The 14619-nt window shown below is 40.6% G+C and overlaps 2 protein-coding genes across 3 annotated transcripts in view; both read left to right on the top strand.

The window, feature by feature from the left end:
- B3GAT3 (beta-1,3-glucuronyltransferase 3) overlaps window positions 1-5300 on the top strand; it is a 37054-nt gene extending 31754 nt beyond the window's left edge. The window contains exon 7 of the mRNA XM_060689532.2: window positions 5202-5300. The gene's annotated coding sequence lies outside the window, so the exon portion shown is untranslated. The remainder of the gene's footprint in view (window positions 1-5201) is intronic.
- EML3 (EMAP like 3) overlaps window positions 1-14619 on the top strand; it is a 46702-nt gene that overhangs the window by 15846 nt on the left and 16237 nt on the right. The window contains exons 2-7 of one of the 2 annotated variants that reach the window (XM_087881104.1): window positions 5202-5384; window positions 5937-6015; window positions 6764-7339; window positions 9455-9562; window positions 10594-10622; window positions 11910-11945. In XM_087881104.1, coding sequence (XP_087737230.1) covers window positions 5202-5384; window positions 5937-6015; window positions 6764-7339; window positions 9455-9562; window positions 10594-10622; window positions 11910-11945 — 1011 coding nt within the window. Of the gene's footprint in view, window positions 1-5201; window positions 5385-5933; window positions 6016-6763; window positions 7340-9454; window positions 9563-10593; window positions 10623-11909; window positions 11946-14619 lie in introns of both variants that reach the window. The other variant, XM_060689525.2, reaches the window with a different exon arrangement.

Here is a 14619-nt window from a genome sequence, read left to right as displayed (position 1 = left end):
TATTTATCTAAGTGGGCGAGAATTCCAGCGTCCAGCGTCTTCCTCCTTAAAACTTAGGCAAAACTTAGAAAGAAAAAAAATACTCCAAACAGGCCGAGATTAGCTAAAATGCTTAGTGGGAATAGTGGAAAATCTGGTGGGCTTTTTTCCTGGAGTTTCTTAGCCGATCAGGGAAGGAGAGAAAAAAAGAAAGCAGGTTGCCCATCCCACACCTGGTTGCCAAAGGTAAACTAGGCGCGTTTTGAGTTTCCTATTTTTAGGGCACAAGGCACTGGCGGCTTTAAAGAGCCTCCCTCGGTGAAAGCTAGGATGTTTTTCCCAGAATTCCCCAGCCAGGCTCATGTGAATTTGAGCGCAGAATTTGAACTCGGGTTCAGCCTTCCAAAGGGCTTTATTTGTGGCTGATACCAGCTCTTCAATTCATCATTCAGCTCAAAACAGCCTATCTTCCCTCCCACTTCCTTCCTTCCTTCCTTCCTTCTCTCTCTTTCTTGCTGTCTTTTTCTTTCTTTCTTTCTCTTTCCTTCTATTTTTCTTTCTCTCTCTCTCTCTTTCCTTCCTCCCTCCCTCCCTTTCTTTCTTTCTCTTTCTCTCTCTTTCTTTCTTTTTCTTTCCTTCCTTCTCTTTCTTTTTCTTTCTCTCTCCTCCCTTCCTCCCTTCTTTCTTTCTTTCTTACTTTCTTTCTTCTCTCTCTCTTGCTTTCTTGCTGTCTTTCTCTTTCTTTCCTTCTCTTTTTTCTTTCTCCTCCTTCCCTCCCTCTTTCTTTCTTTCTTTCTTTTCTTTCTTTCTCTCTCTGTCTCTCTCTCTCTCTTGCTGTCTTTTTCTTTCTTTGTTTCCTTCTCTTTTTCTTTGTCTCTTTCTTTCTTCCTTTCCTTCCTCTTTCTTTTCTTTCTTTCTTGTTTCTTCTCTCTTTCTCTCTCTTGTTTTCTTGCTGTCTTTTTCTTTCCTTCCCTTTTTTCTTCTCCCTCCCTCTTTCTTTCTTTCCTTCCTCTTTCTTTTCTTTCTTTCTTGTTTCTTCTCTCTTTCTCTCTTGTTTTCTTGCTGTCTTTGTCTTTCTTTCCTTCTCTTTTTTCTTCTCCCTCCCTCTTTCTTCCTTTCCTTCCTCTTTCTTTTCTTTCTTTCTTGTTTCTTCTCTCTTTCTCTCTCTTGTTTTCTTGCTGTCTTTGTCTTTCTTTCCTTCTCTTTTTTCTTCTCCCTCCCTTCCTTTCTTTCTTTCTTTCTTTCTTTCTTTCTTTCTTTCTTTCTTCTCTCTCTCTCTCTCTCTTTCTCTTCTTATTCTCTCTCTCTGAAAGAGCTTTGGGTGAAGTGAGAAGGTCACCGAATGAAATGGCTTTTTATTTTTATTTTTTATTTTTTTGCTTTGCCAGACATCATCGCAAAGAGAGTTTTGTGGGCGAAGGAGAAAGAAACAAAGCTGACTCTGTTTGCAGGGCCTTATTTCTCCTAAAAGTGCATTTGGGTGGCTGGGCTGTTTGGCTCAGAGGAAAAAGAGCAAAAATTCCTTCATTTAAAAAAAAACCAAAACCCCAAAACACTCTTGACTTTTGTTCCATTGCGACATGCTGGGTATGTGACACAGAAGCTTGTGTGACCTGGCTGACCGATTCGGTTCAAACTGTCAAAAGGGTGGGAAGCTTCAGTCGAGAATATTCCTGCAGGTTTTGGCTCCGATTGCCAGCGGTTGCTTTCCTGATATTTTCTTTATCGGATTTTCTTTGTCTGCCCTAATGTGGTTTTTCCTTGTCCAATGTCCGATTCCGTTTCAGTTGGCTCACCATTCAATCCATTGGTGGAATTCAATTTTTTTTTTTACTACCGGTTCTGTGGGTGTGACTTGGTGGGCGTGGCAGGGGAAGGATACTGCAAAATCCCCATTCCCATCCCGAACCCCCAATGCGCGTGCATGAGCCCCATCCCCTGCGCATGTGTGCAGCCACGTCATGCGCCCCTGTGCATGCCGTGCGTGGCCCCCCCCACATGCCTCGCCTCCCCCCCACGCATGCGTGGCAGAGACCCAAAGCAGCTGGCCGGCGGGAGGCATGCACGGCGGAGCTGAACTGGGGTGACAGCTTGCGTGCCAATAGGGCTCTATGTGCTACCTCTGGCATGCTGCCATAGGTTCGCCATCACGGCTTTATCCTATCCTATCCTATCCTATCCTACCCTATCCTATCCTAACCAATTCTATCCTATCCTAACCAATTCTATTCTAATCTATTTTCTTTTCTTTTCTTTTCTTTTCTTTTCTATTCTATTTTCTTTTCTTTTCTTTTCTATTCTAATCTAATCTAATTTATATTCTATTCTATTCTATTTTCTATTCTATTCTATTCTATTCTATTTTCTATTCTATTCTATTCTATTCTATTCTATTTTCTATTCCAATCTATTCTATTCTATTTTCTATTCTATTCTATTTTATTCTATTCTATTCTATTCCATTTTATTTTATTTTATTCTATTCTATTCTATTCCATTTTATTTTATTCTATTCTAATCTATTTTCTATTCTATTCTATTCTATTTTCTATTCTATTCTATTCTATTTTCTATTCTATTCTATTCTATTTTATTTTATTCTATTCTATTCTATTCTATTCCATTTTATTTTATTCTATTCTATTCTAATCTATTTTCTATTCTATTCTATTCTATTCTATTTTCTATTCTAATCTATATTCTATTCTATTCTATTCTCTATTCTATTCTATTCTATTCTATTCTATTCTATTCTATTCTATTCTATTCTATATTCTATTCTATTCTATTCTATTCTAATCTATTTTCTATTCTATTCTATATCCTATCCTATCCTACCTTATTCACCTCACCTCTACTCTCCTTATACTATATTTATAGTAGAGGTTCTCCTGCTTGAGCACGGGGCTGGACTAGAAGACCTCCAAGGTCCCTTCCATCTCATTCATTCTGTCCTGTCCTGTCCCATCCCATCCTATCCTATTTGGCGGGGGAGTGGGAGGGAGGGAGAGAGGGGCTGTGTTTTGCAACGGACGGTGCTTTCGCAAAATATACCTCTTAACGGAAAAAATATTTCCTGCCAAGACATCAGCGGTCAACGGACAGCCGAACAACCGAACCTGAGTTAGTGCCCACAGGATGGACTTTCTGTTATTCGCATGTGGCCAGAGTCCTGCCTTTTCCTCTCCCTCTTCCTCTCTGCTCTGCGGACGGTGGCATTTGAGGACAGGCCCGCTGAACATTTCTGCCCGCTGGGTTAATTAGAGACATGGTGCTGCAGCTTTGGCAAAAATATTTGGAGAATATATATATATATATATATATATATATATATATATATATATATATATATATATATATATATATATATACACACATATATACATATATATACATATACATATAGAAAGAAAATTTATATATATATATATTTTTTTAATTGAAAAAGTTTTTCAAATACAAATTTTTCCCCCCTTTTCCCCCCCTCCTCCCTAACCCCTCTCCCCCTCCCCTCCCCCTGTGACTTCTTCATAATAAAACCCAAATTCATAACAGATTATATAATACTTTACCATCCCCTTACTCCATCCCCGTATACTGACCCTTTATTTCTAATAAAATTATCATATCCCCCTTATACTATACATTTCAAAATGACATTCTACTATAACATTATATAATAACTCCAAATTTAGCATCATAATAAATCAAATCTTTTATGTATATTAATCTAACATTTCAAAACAACCTTCCGCTATAAAACTATATAATAAATCCTAATTTAACATTTATTCAGTTCATAGTCTACCCATAGATGGGCGGATTGTTGAGCTGCCTAAAATCCCCCAAAATTAGGGTGGGATGCCAAATCGGCTAAAAATGTGGATCCCAAAACCCCGAAAAAGACTTTTTGAGGTTTATTTGGTTTTGACTTAGGGAAAAACTCTGACACTTGTGGTCTGTTTAGTCTCTCTCTCTGGAAAATTGTGGACTTCTTTTATAAATGTCGGACGGTGCCCTCGGCACGAGCGTCCATTTATTATTCACATTGTGATTATGACTTTATCGCTTGGACTCCTTCCATTTTATTCAGGTTGGCCCGTTTTGGCTAAGCCTGCAGAGATTCAAAAAACAGCAATCTGCTTTTTCACAGGCTGACGGACATGTCGTAAAAAGGGGGGGGGGAAACAGACCAGGTTGGAAGAGGAGAATTCTGGGGGTTGAAGTCCACAAGTTTTAAAATTTCTGGCTGAGGGATTCTGGGAAGTCCACGAATCTTAAAGTTGGAGACTGGGGAATTCTGGGAGTTGAAGTCTACAAGTCTTAAAGTTTCTGGCTGGGGAATTCTGGGAGTTGAAGTCCATAAGTCTTAAAGTTTCTGGCTGAGAGATTCTGGGAAGTCCACAAGTCTTAAAGTTGGAGACTGGGGAATTCTGGGAGTTGAAGTCTATAAGTCTTAAAGTTTCTGGCTGGGGAATTCTGGGAGATGAAGTCTATAAGTCTTAAAGTTTCTGGCTGGGGAATTCTGGGAGTTGAAGTCCATAAGTCTTAAAGTTTCTGGCTGAGAGATTCTGGGAAGTCCACAAGTCTTAAAGTTGGAGACTGGGGAATTCTGGGAGTTGAAGTCCATAAATTTTAAAGTTTCTGGCTGAGGGATTCTGGGAAGTCCACGAATCTTAAAGTTGGAGACTGGGGAATTCTGGGAGTTGAAGTCTATAAGTCTTAAAGTTGCAGTCTGGAGAATTATGGGAGATGAAGTCCATAAGTTTTAAAGTTTCTAGCTGAGGGATTCTGGGAAGTCCACAAGTCTTAAAGTTTCTGGCTGAGGGATTCTGGGAAGTCCACAAGTCTTACAGTTTCTGGCTGAGGGATTCTGGGAAGTCCACAAGTCTTAAAGTTTCTGGCTGAGGGATTCTGGGAAGTCCACAAGTCTTAAAGTTTCTGGCTGAGGGATTCTGGGAAGTCCACCAGTCTTAAAGTTTCTAGCTGAGGAATTCTGGGAAGTCCATAAGTCTTAAAGTTGGAGGCTGGGGAATTCTGGGAGTTGAAGTCCATAAGTCTTAAAGTTTCTGGCTGAGGGATTCTGGGAGTTGAAGTCAAATTTGAAGACCCCTTGTCTAGACCACCGAGTGGGGCTGTCATTAGTTGTGCTCAACTAGTGTATGCTGCTCAAAAATATTACTGGGGTGATTACGGTGGTCTTCCCTTCTTCTCCGTCCTAGGTGAGAACCTCTTGAACTGCACCAGGGCCTTCTCTCACCCGGATTGGCTGGTCGACATCGATTCCCGCCTTCGGAGCCAGGAGGAAGAGCTGACCCTGGTGAAATCGGCCTTAGCCGACGCCCTACGGAGACTCAACGCCTACGACCAGCAGATCCCGTGGCTCAGACAGCACCTGTTGGACGGTGAGATGTTGTTAGAGCAGAGCTCTCCAAACTTGGCCAAGTCTTTAAGACTTGCGGACTTCAACTCCCGGAATTCCTCAGCCAGCTGGGAGTTGAAGTCCACAAGTCTTAAAAGTTGCAGGCTTGGGAATTCTGGGAGTTGAAGTATTGTCAGGGTAATGATGATTTAAAGCTGAGCAGCCGCTGTAAGGCTGGGGACCAGGATGAGTCAGCAGGGTTACTGCCGCTTTAAGACTGAGGGTGAATCAGCAGGGTTATTGCCACTTTAAGAAGCTGTCTATATAAGGGAGGCCATCAGAGGGCGTCTCTCTCTCTCTCTCTCTCTTCTTGGTGTTCTATCTGCATTGTAGCTCTCTGTGTAGAGTTGAAGATTGATTGCTTGCCTGGTTTGTTCCTACCACGTATATGTATGTATATAGAAGTCTTGTATATAAACCACTGTTTGTAATGACAAAACCTCTGTGTCCTGTATTTTTGCTCCTGTGTTATCTCAAAATAGCAGTCACACTGTAAACACTCTGAGAAGTATATATATATTTTCCTCCGCAGCAGATGCTAAAGAAGCCGCTGTACTTCCCAATAGCAACGATGCCCAATGGATCCTACCTCCGGCTGCCTCCAAAAATTCCAGGTACTTTCCCGCAATATATATGTATAATATACAGGTAGTCCTCAACGTACGACGGTTCGTTTAGTGACCGTTCGACGGTACAACGGTACTTTAAAAAAAGTGACTTAGGACCTTTTTTCACACTTAGGACCGTTGCAGCATCCTCGGGGTCCAAATTCAGACTCTCGGCAACTGACTCATATTTATGACGGGGTCATAAAATCCCCCTTTGCGACCTTCTGATGAGGAAAGTCAGAAGTGGGGTGGGAATGGAGATTTTACAGTATCCTCCCCCAGAGTGGGGTGGAATTGGAGATTTTACAGTATCCTTCCCCTGGAGTGGGGTGGGAATGGAGATTTTACAGTATCCTTCCCCCTGGAGTGGGGTGGAAATGGAGATTTTACAGTACCCTTCCCCTGGAGTGGGGTGGGAATGGAGATTTTGCAGTATCCTTTCCCTTGAAGTGGGATGGAAATGGAGATTTTACAATATCCTTCCCCTCGAGTGGCGTGGAAATGGAGATTTTACAGTATCCTTCCCCTGGAGTGGGATGGAAATGGAGATTTTGCAGTATCCTTCCTCTGCCATGCCCACCAAGTCAAGCCATGTCCACCAAGCCCACAGAACCGGCAGTAAAAAAAAAATTAAATCCCATCACTGAATTTTATAGTTGTTTTTCAGCTTGGTTTTAGTTTTGGGGGGTTTACCAAATAGGGTTCGGGGCCACCATGAGCCCAAATGAATTATTATCCTCTTTTCTGTTTATAGTTCAACCCTCGTCTCCAAATTAGGAAGCCACGAAGAACGGGCATTGGAAGCGGAGAAGAGGTCAAGGGTCAGCGTCGGGACACAAACAGAGGACTTTAGGGTGCCGGGGAGAGACAGGGGAACAACTCTTAGCAATGGAGGTCTTCAACAGGCAGAGGAGATCACAGCTACGAGGGGAAAGTCCTCTCGGGACTCTTCAAACGTTGGCGAGATGGACCTGGCTGAGGTTTTCGGCGGTGGTGGCCCCTTCAGAGTGGCCAAGAACTCCTTCGGTCCATTAACCGAGACAGAAGACATGACTTCCGAGCTAGAAACGGTCCAGGAGAATTCTGAAGTCCACAGCTCCAACCAACTTCCATCCAGCCCGTGCCTCCAGGAAGCTCAAGACGTTGGAGAACCTCCACCAGATGCTACCAAGGACAAACCTACGAGCCCGGGGCAGTCACGGCTTGGGGGTCAGCCTCCAGGGCCGGGTTCTCCATCTCCGGAGACCCCCTCGGAAGGGAGCAACAGCAGCAGCACCCGAGCTTCCCCGATCCCCATCGTTCAGAACGTGATGGCCACCAAAAAGGAGCTGTGAGTATCTAAATGTTGGGGGGAGATATCCTTCCTTCCTTCCTTCCTTCCTTCCTTCCATCCATCTCTCCTTCCTTCTACCCATCCATCTCCTTCCTTCCTTCCTTCCTTCCTTCCTTCCTTCCTTCCTTCCATCCATCCATCCATCCATCTCTCCTTCCTTCTACCCATCTATCTCCTTCCTTCCTTCCGTCCTTCCTTCCATCCATCCATCCATCCATCCATCCATCTCTCCTTCCTTCTACCCATCCATCTCCTTCCTTCCTTCCTTCTTTCCTTCCTTCCGTCCTTCCTTCCATCCATCCATCCATCATCTCTCCTTCCTTCTACCCATCCATCTCCTTCCTTCCTTCCTTCCTTCCTTCCTTCCTTCCTTCCATCCATCCATCCATCCATCTCTCCTTCCTTCTACCCATCTATCTCCTTCCTTCCTTCTGTCCTTCCTTCCATCCATCCATCCATCCATCATCTCTCCTTCCTTCTACCCATCCATCTCCTTCCTTCCTTCCTTCCTTCCTTCCTTCCTTCCTTCCATCCATCCATCCATCCATCCATCCATCTCTCCTTCCTTCTACCCATCTATCTCCTTCCTTCCTTCCTTCCTTCCTTCCTTCCTTCCTTCCTTCCTTCCATCCATCCATCCATCCATCTCTCCTTCCTTCTACCCATCTATCTCCCTCCTTCCTTCCTTCCTTCCTTCCTTCCTTCCTTCCTTCCTTCCTTCCTTCCTTCCTTCCTTCCCTCCCAGTGGTTAGAATGCAGCATTGCAGGCTAATTTTGGCCACAGCCATGAGTTCGATCCTGCCTGGCTCAAGGTTGACTCAGCCTTCCATCCTTCCGAGGTCATTAAAATGAGGACCCAGATTGTTGAAGGGGCAAGACGGCTGACTCTGTAAACTGCTTAGAGAGGGCTGGAAACGTCTCTGAAGCGGTATATAAGTCTAAGTGCTATGATAATTCTTTTTCTTCTGCATGAAATCTGAATCTTTCTATTATTATTTTTTTCTTTTTTGCATTACATCTATCTTTCCTTTTGTATTCCATTTCTTTTTCCTTCTTCCTTTGCATTAAATCCTTCCCTTCCTATTTTATTTTTATTTTTCTTTATTTTCCTTTACATCTGTCTTTGTCTTGCTGTGATCTTTCTTTTTCCTTCTTCCTTTCCACCAAACCTGACTCTTAGAAAGAAAAGAGTCAGGTTTGATGGAAAGGAAGAAGGAAAAAGAAAGATCGTAGCAAGAACTTTCATTGTTTTCCTTTTTTCCTTTGCATTAAACCCCAGTTTTTTTTTCTTTTAATTATTTTTTCCTTTTTCCTTTGCATTACATCTGTCTTTCCTTCCCAAGGTATTTCTTTTGTCTTTTTCCTTTCGCTCAAATCGGACTCTTCCCTTTCTATTAAATGTTTTTCTTCTTCCTTTGCATTAAATCTGACTCTCTTTTTTTCCTTTCCTTTCGTTTCCTTTCCTTTCCTTCCCTTCCCTTCCCTTCTTCTGTCTTCTTTCCCTTCCCTTCTTCTATCTTCCCTTCCTTTCCTTCCCTTCTTCTATCATCCTTCCCTTCCCTTCTTCTATCATCCTTCCCTTCCCTTCTTCTATCTTCCTTTCCTTTCCTTTCCTTTCCTTTCCTTTCCTTTCCTTTCCTTTCCTTTCCTTTCCTTTCCTTTCCTTTCCTTTCCTTTCCTTCCCTTCCCTTCCCTTCCCTTCCCTTCCCTTCTTCTATCATCCTTCCCTTCCCTTCTTCTATCTTCCTTCCCTTCCCTTCTCTTCCCTTCCCTCCCTTCTCTTCCCTTCCCTTCCCTTCCTTTCCCTTCCCTTCCCTTCCCTTCTTCTATCATCCTTCCCTTCCCTTCCCTTCTTCTATCTTCCTTTCCTTCCCTTCCTTTCCCTTCCCTTCCCTTTCCTTTCCTTTATCTTCTTTTCCTTTCCTTTCTTGCATTTCTTCTATCTTCCTTTCCTTTGTTCTATCTTTCCTCTCTCCCTCCCTCTCTCCCTTTCCTTTCCTTTCCTTTCCTTTCCTTTCCTTTCCTTTCCTTTCCTTTCCTTTCCCTTTTTCTCTTTTCCTTTTCCTTCCTTCCTTCTTCCTTTGCGTGATGTGGAATTCCTTTCCTTTCCAGGCTGCGAAGGAACAGCTCCTCTGACAAACTGGCCAGGACCAAACAGCACCTCCAGAAGAAAGCAGCTTCAACCGCAAATCTTTTTAACCGGTCCAGCAGCCTTGAAAAGTGAGGGAAAAAAAAAAAAAAACATGCCCGCATATAATACAGGTAGTTCCTTGACTTACAACAGCTCGTTTAGTGACCAATTGAAGTTACAACGGCACTGGGGGAAAAAAATGGCTTATGGCCGTTTTTCACACTTAACGACCGTTGCAACATCCCCACAGTCAACGCGATCCAAATTCGGACGCTTGGCAACTGACTCGTATTTACGACGGTCGCAGTGTCCTGGGGTTTCGTGATGCCCTTTTGCGACCTTCTGACGAGCAAAGTCAACGGTTAACAACGGTGGCAAGGAAGGTCGTAAAATGGGGCAAAATTCACTTAACATCTGCATTGTTTAGCAACCGAAATTTTGGGCTCAACTGTGGTCGTAAGATGAGGATTACCTGTCCCATTTGCCCCGGTCCTGTTGTGGGTGGAGGGAAAAACGGGTGGATTTCAAGCTCGTCCCTCTAACTCAGCCCAAGAACCAGAGTGGGGAGTTCTGAGTTCGAATCCCCCCTCAGCCTGAGGACTTAGAGCCAGTTTTTCCTCTCCGAGCTCAGCCTACCCTACAGGGAAGTTGTGGCGAGGAAAAGGAAGTGGCGACAATGCAATATACAGACGGTCCTAGACTTAAGACCAGAATTGGGATTAGAACTTCCACCGTTAAGCGGAGCAGCCGTTAAGTGAGCCGCGCCCGATTTTATGACCTTTTTTACCACGGTTGTTAAACGAATCGCTCCACTTAAGTAAATCACACAGTCGTTAAGCGAATCCATCTTCCCCATTGGCTTTGCCTGTCGAAAGCCAGCTGGGAAGGTCGCCAGCGCAGACCACGTACCCCGTGAGGACGCTTTGATGGTTGTAAGTGCGAGGACCGGTCATAAGTCCACGTTCTTCAGTGCCATTCTGACTTCGAACGGTCGCTGAACGCAGCGCCGTGAGTCGAGGACTGCCTGTACAGGAAAACGGAAACGGGATAATTTAAAAATAGAAAGTAATCATGTCGGATAAGCGGTGAACTTTCTGATGTTCTGTTTTGCATCTTGCAGCCGATCGAAGGATCCCACCTTAAGCCCAGGTGAGTGAGTTTCCAGGTGTGTTTGTGTGTTTGCAGTTTGCAAGTGTTTTTTTTTTCTCAAGGACCAGGATGACTGTCACTGTCCCACCTCTGAAACTGGGGGACAAGGGGTGCCTGCCAATGGTCACTCAGAGGCCCCTGAACCCCTGAGATGAGTGAAAAATAAATTTAATAATAATAATAATAATAATAATAATAATAATAATAATAATAATAATAATAATAACAACCCAAAGGGCTACCCCGCTGTTTAGAAATTCTAAATTTGCCGGACTTGAACATTTTGACTCTACAAAAAACCACCTGACTCGGAACAGCTTACATCCTCCGACGATACCTTAACAGTTCCTAGGTCCTTGATTAGGACTCGAGCTGCTGAGCTATTAACCAGCCTCAAAGGCTGTGAATCTCACTAAAGATTAAATAATATATATTATATATATATATATATATATAATTATTATTATAATAATATTTTTTATTAATTTTAATATAATTATAATTATATATAATATAATTATTATAATTAATTATAATATAATTATAATATAATAAAATAATATATTATTATTATTATTATATATAAATATATATAAAAAAACCACTGGGAACATCAGGTTGAGAAACTTTTAGAGAAGGAGAAACTCAAGATCTTGTGGGACTTTAGGATTCAGACTGACAGGCACTTGATCCACAACACACCTGACATAACAATAGTTGAAAAGAAAAAAGGATGGTTCATTGACATTGCAATACCTGGTGATGCACGGATTGAAGATAAGCAGCAAGAAAAAACTCACAAAGTACCGGGACTTGCAAATTGAAGTTGAGTGACTGTGGAAAAAGAAATCGTGTGTTGTCCCGATTGTAATTGGAGCCCTTGGAGCAATACCCAAAGGGTTACCCCACTATTTAGAAATTCTAAATTTACCGGACTTGAACATTTTGACTCTACAAAAAACCACCTTATTCGGAACATCTGACATCCTCCAACAATACCTTAACAGTTCCTAGGCCCTTGATTAGGACTCTAGCTGCTGAGCTATTAACCAGCCTCAAAGGCTGTGAATCTCACTAAAATAATAATAATAATAATAATAATAATAATAATAATAATAATAATAATAATAATAATAATAATAGAGCCAGTTAATGGTATTTGTGATGCATTTTTGAATGTTCAGTTGACTGAGTTTCAGGTTTAATGAATAAAGTACATAATAATAATTATTATTATTATTTCTGCTGAAGAAAGGACAAATCTCCTCTTTCTGTTCTTCCCTGCAGGACCGACAAGTTCTCGGCGTTTGAACTATAACCTAGGTGAGGATCTTCGAAAAGGAGTGACTGGCTAGTTATCAGGGAGTGGGTTTAATTAGGGGTGAGTGGGTGGGAGATGGTTGGCCATCATTCATGGGGTCTTGCAAGATGTTCCTCAACATACGACCACCATTGACAGTGTTTTTGGTCAGAAAGTGGCATTTGTCAGCAAGGAATGCTCATTGAGGACAATGAGTTTGCTTAATGACCGTGGTGTTCGCTTACTTAACGACCACTGCTAAAACGGTCATAAAATTCCAGCTGGCCTGACGGTTGTAAGTCGAGGACTATTGGTAGAAAGGAAGAATCAACTTTGCCATCTGACCCACATGCTATTTTCCTACATAAAGAGATATTTTATTTTATTTTATTTTATTTTATTTTATTTTATTTTATTTTATTTTATTTTATTTTATTATTCTATTCTATTCTATTCTATTCTTTATAGCAGAATGGGGTAGATTGCAGGAAAGAGCATTTGACTTAATAATGTAATTCTAATAGCAGTTTTAAGACTGATTGGGCAGATGCAGGGGTGACGTTCTAATATAATCTTAATCATATTTAATTTGTATCTCAAATTATTGTATTCTATTCGGATTTCATTCTAGATTGTATTTTACTCTCATTTCATTTTAAATGAAATTTAAAATGAACACATTTTAATTCGTGTTTTATTCCTATTCCGATTTTTTTTTTTTTTTTTTTCTAATTTGATTTATATGCCGCCCTTCTCCGGAGACTCAGGGCGGCTTACAGTGCGCTAAGCAATAGCCTTCATACTTTTTTATATATTTATACAAAGTCAGCTTATTGCCCCCACAAACTGGGTCCTCATTTAACCTACCTTAGAAAGGATGGAAGGCTGAGTCAACCTTGAGCCTTGGCGAGATTCGAATCCTGCAGTAAATTGCAGGCAGCTGTGTTAATAACAGGGTGCTTTAAACCACTGTAGTACCAAGGCTCTTAAACAATTTTAAATTGTTTCTACCAAATTCTTGTAATAATTGTTTCTGGAGCTCTGTACTTTGATATGGCCTAAGGGCTATTCAATAAAATAAAAGATTGATTATTTTATTTTATTTTATTTATTATTTTATTTTATTTTATTTTATGTTATTATTTTATTTTATTTATTATTTTATTTTATGTTATTATTTTATTTTATGTTATTATTTTATTTTATTTATTATTTTATTTTATTATTTTATTTTATTTTATGTTATTATTTTATTTTATGTTATTATTTTATTTTATTTTATTTTATGTTATTATTTTATTTTATTTTATTTTATTATTTTATTTTATTTATTATTTTATTTTATTATCTTATCTTATCTTATCTTATCTTATCTTATCTTATCTTATCTTATCTTATCTTATCTTATCTTACCTCACCAAACACACACATACACAGAGTTTAACAGATTAACAAGTTGGAAGGGACCTTGTAGGTCATCAAGTCCAACCCCCTGCCCAAGCCGGAGACCCTACATCTGCCTCTACCTAGGATCCTTCCCCAAAACAAGATAGACCTTGCCTTTTTTAGAATATAGAATAGAATATAGGACCACAGAGTTGAAAAGGCACCTTGGAGGTCTTCTAGTCCAACCCCCTGCTCAGCAGGAAACCCTATCCCATTTCAGACAAATGGCTGCCTAACCTTTTCTTAGAAACCTCCAGTGATGGAGCAACTTCTGTAAGCAAACTCGTCCCACTGAGTTTGTTTATTTATTTATTTATATTTAAATTTATATACCGCCCTTCTCCCGAAGGATTCAGGGCGGTGAACAGCCAAAGGTAAAAAAACATAGAATACAGAAATTTAAAAGCAATTTAAAATAGATTAAACAATTTGGCTCAACTATTAAAATGACCTAAATTTTCCTCTTTTAAATGGGAATTTTAAATTTGGTTTTAAATTATTGGGGTTTTAAAATGGTTCAGCCGAATTTATTTAATTTGTTTTATCTCTATTTTAAATTTTGTATCTATATGTTTTATCTTATGGCTGTTCACCGCCCTGAGTCCTTCGGGAGTAGGGCGGTATACAAATTTAATTAATAAAATAAAATGATAAAATAAAATACCCCATTTAAAATTCAAATTCAAATGAAACAATTGGAGAAGTTAGGCCAGCCCTTTTTTATTTGTTGAAATAAAAAAGTCTTGAGGGCCCGGCGGAAAGCACGTAAATCCGGAATCGTCCGTATCTCAATTAATTGCTCTTGTCAGGAAATTCCTCCTTAATTCTAAGAGGATAACAGAATAACAGAGTTGGAAGGGACCTTGGAGGTCTTCTAGTCCAACCCCCTGTTCGGGCAGGAAACCCTGTACGATTTCAGACAAATGGTTGTCTGAAATCTCTTCTTAAAAACTTCCAGAGCGCTCGCAACTTCTGGAGGCAAGTTGTTCCACCGGTTAATTGTTTTGAAGCTTCCTGTGAGAAAAATCTTCTTCTTCTTCTTCTTCTTCTTCTTCTTCTTCTTCTTCTTCTTCTTCTTCTTCTTCTTCTTCTTCTTCTTCTTCTTCTTCTTCTTCTTCTTCTTCTTCTTCTTCTTCTTCTTCTTCTTCTTCTTCTTCTTCTTCTTCTTCTTCTTCTCCTTCTCCTTCTCCTTCTCCTTCTCCTTCTTCTTCTTCTGAAGCTTCCTGTGAGAAAGATCTTCTTCTTCTTCTT

The sequence above is a fragment of the Pantherophis guttatus genome, chromosome 18 (assembly GCF_059756535.1).
Source record: "Pantherophis guttatus breed Tessera chromosome 18, ASM5975653v1, whole genome shotgun sequence".
Taxonomy (NCBI): Eukaryota; Metazoa; Chordata; class Lepidosauria; order Squamata; family Colubridae; genus Pantherophis; species Pantherophis guttatus.
The sequence above is the reverse complement of the archived record's forward strand: the minus strand, read 5'-3'. Positions and strand labels throughout refer to the sequence as shown.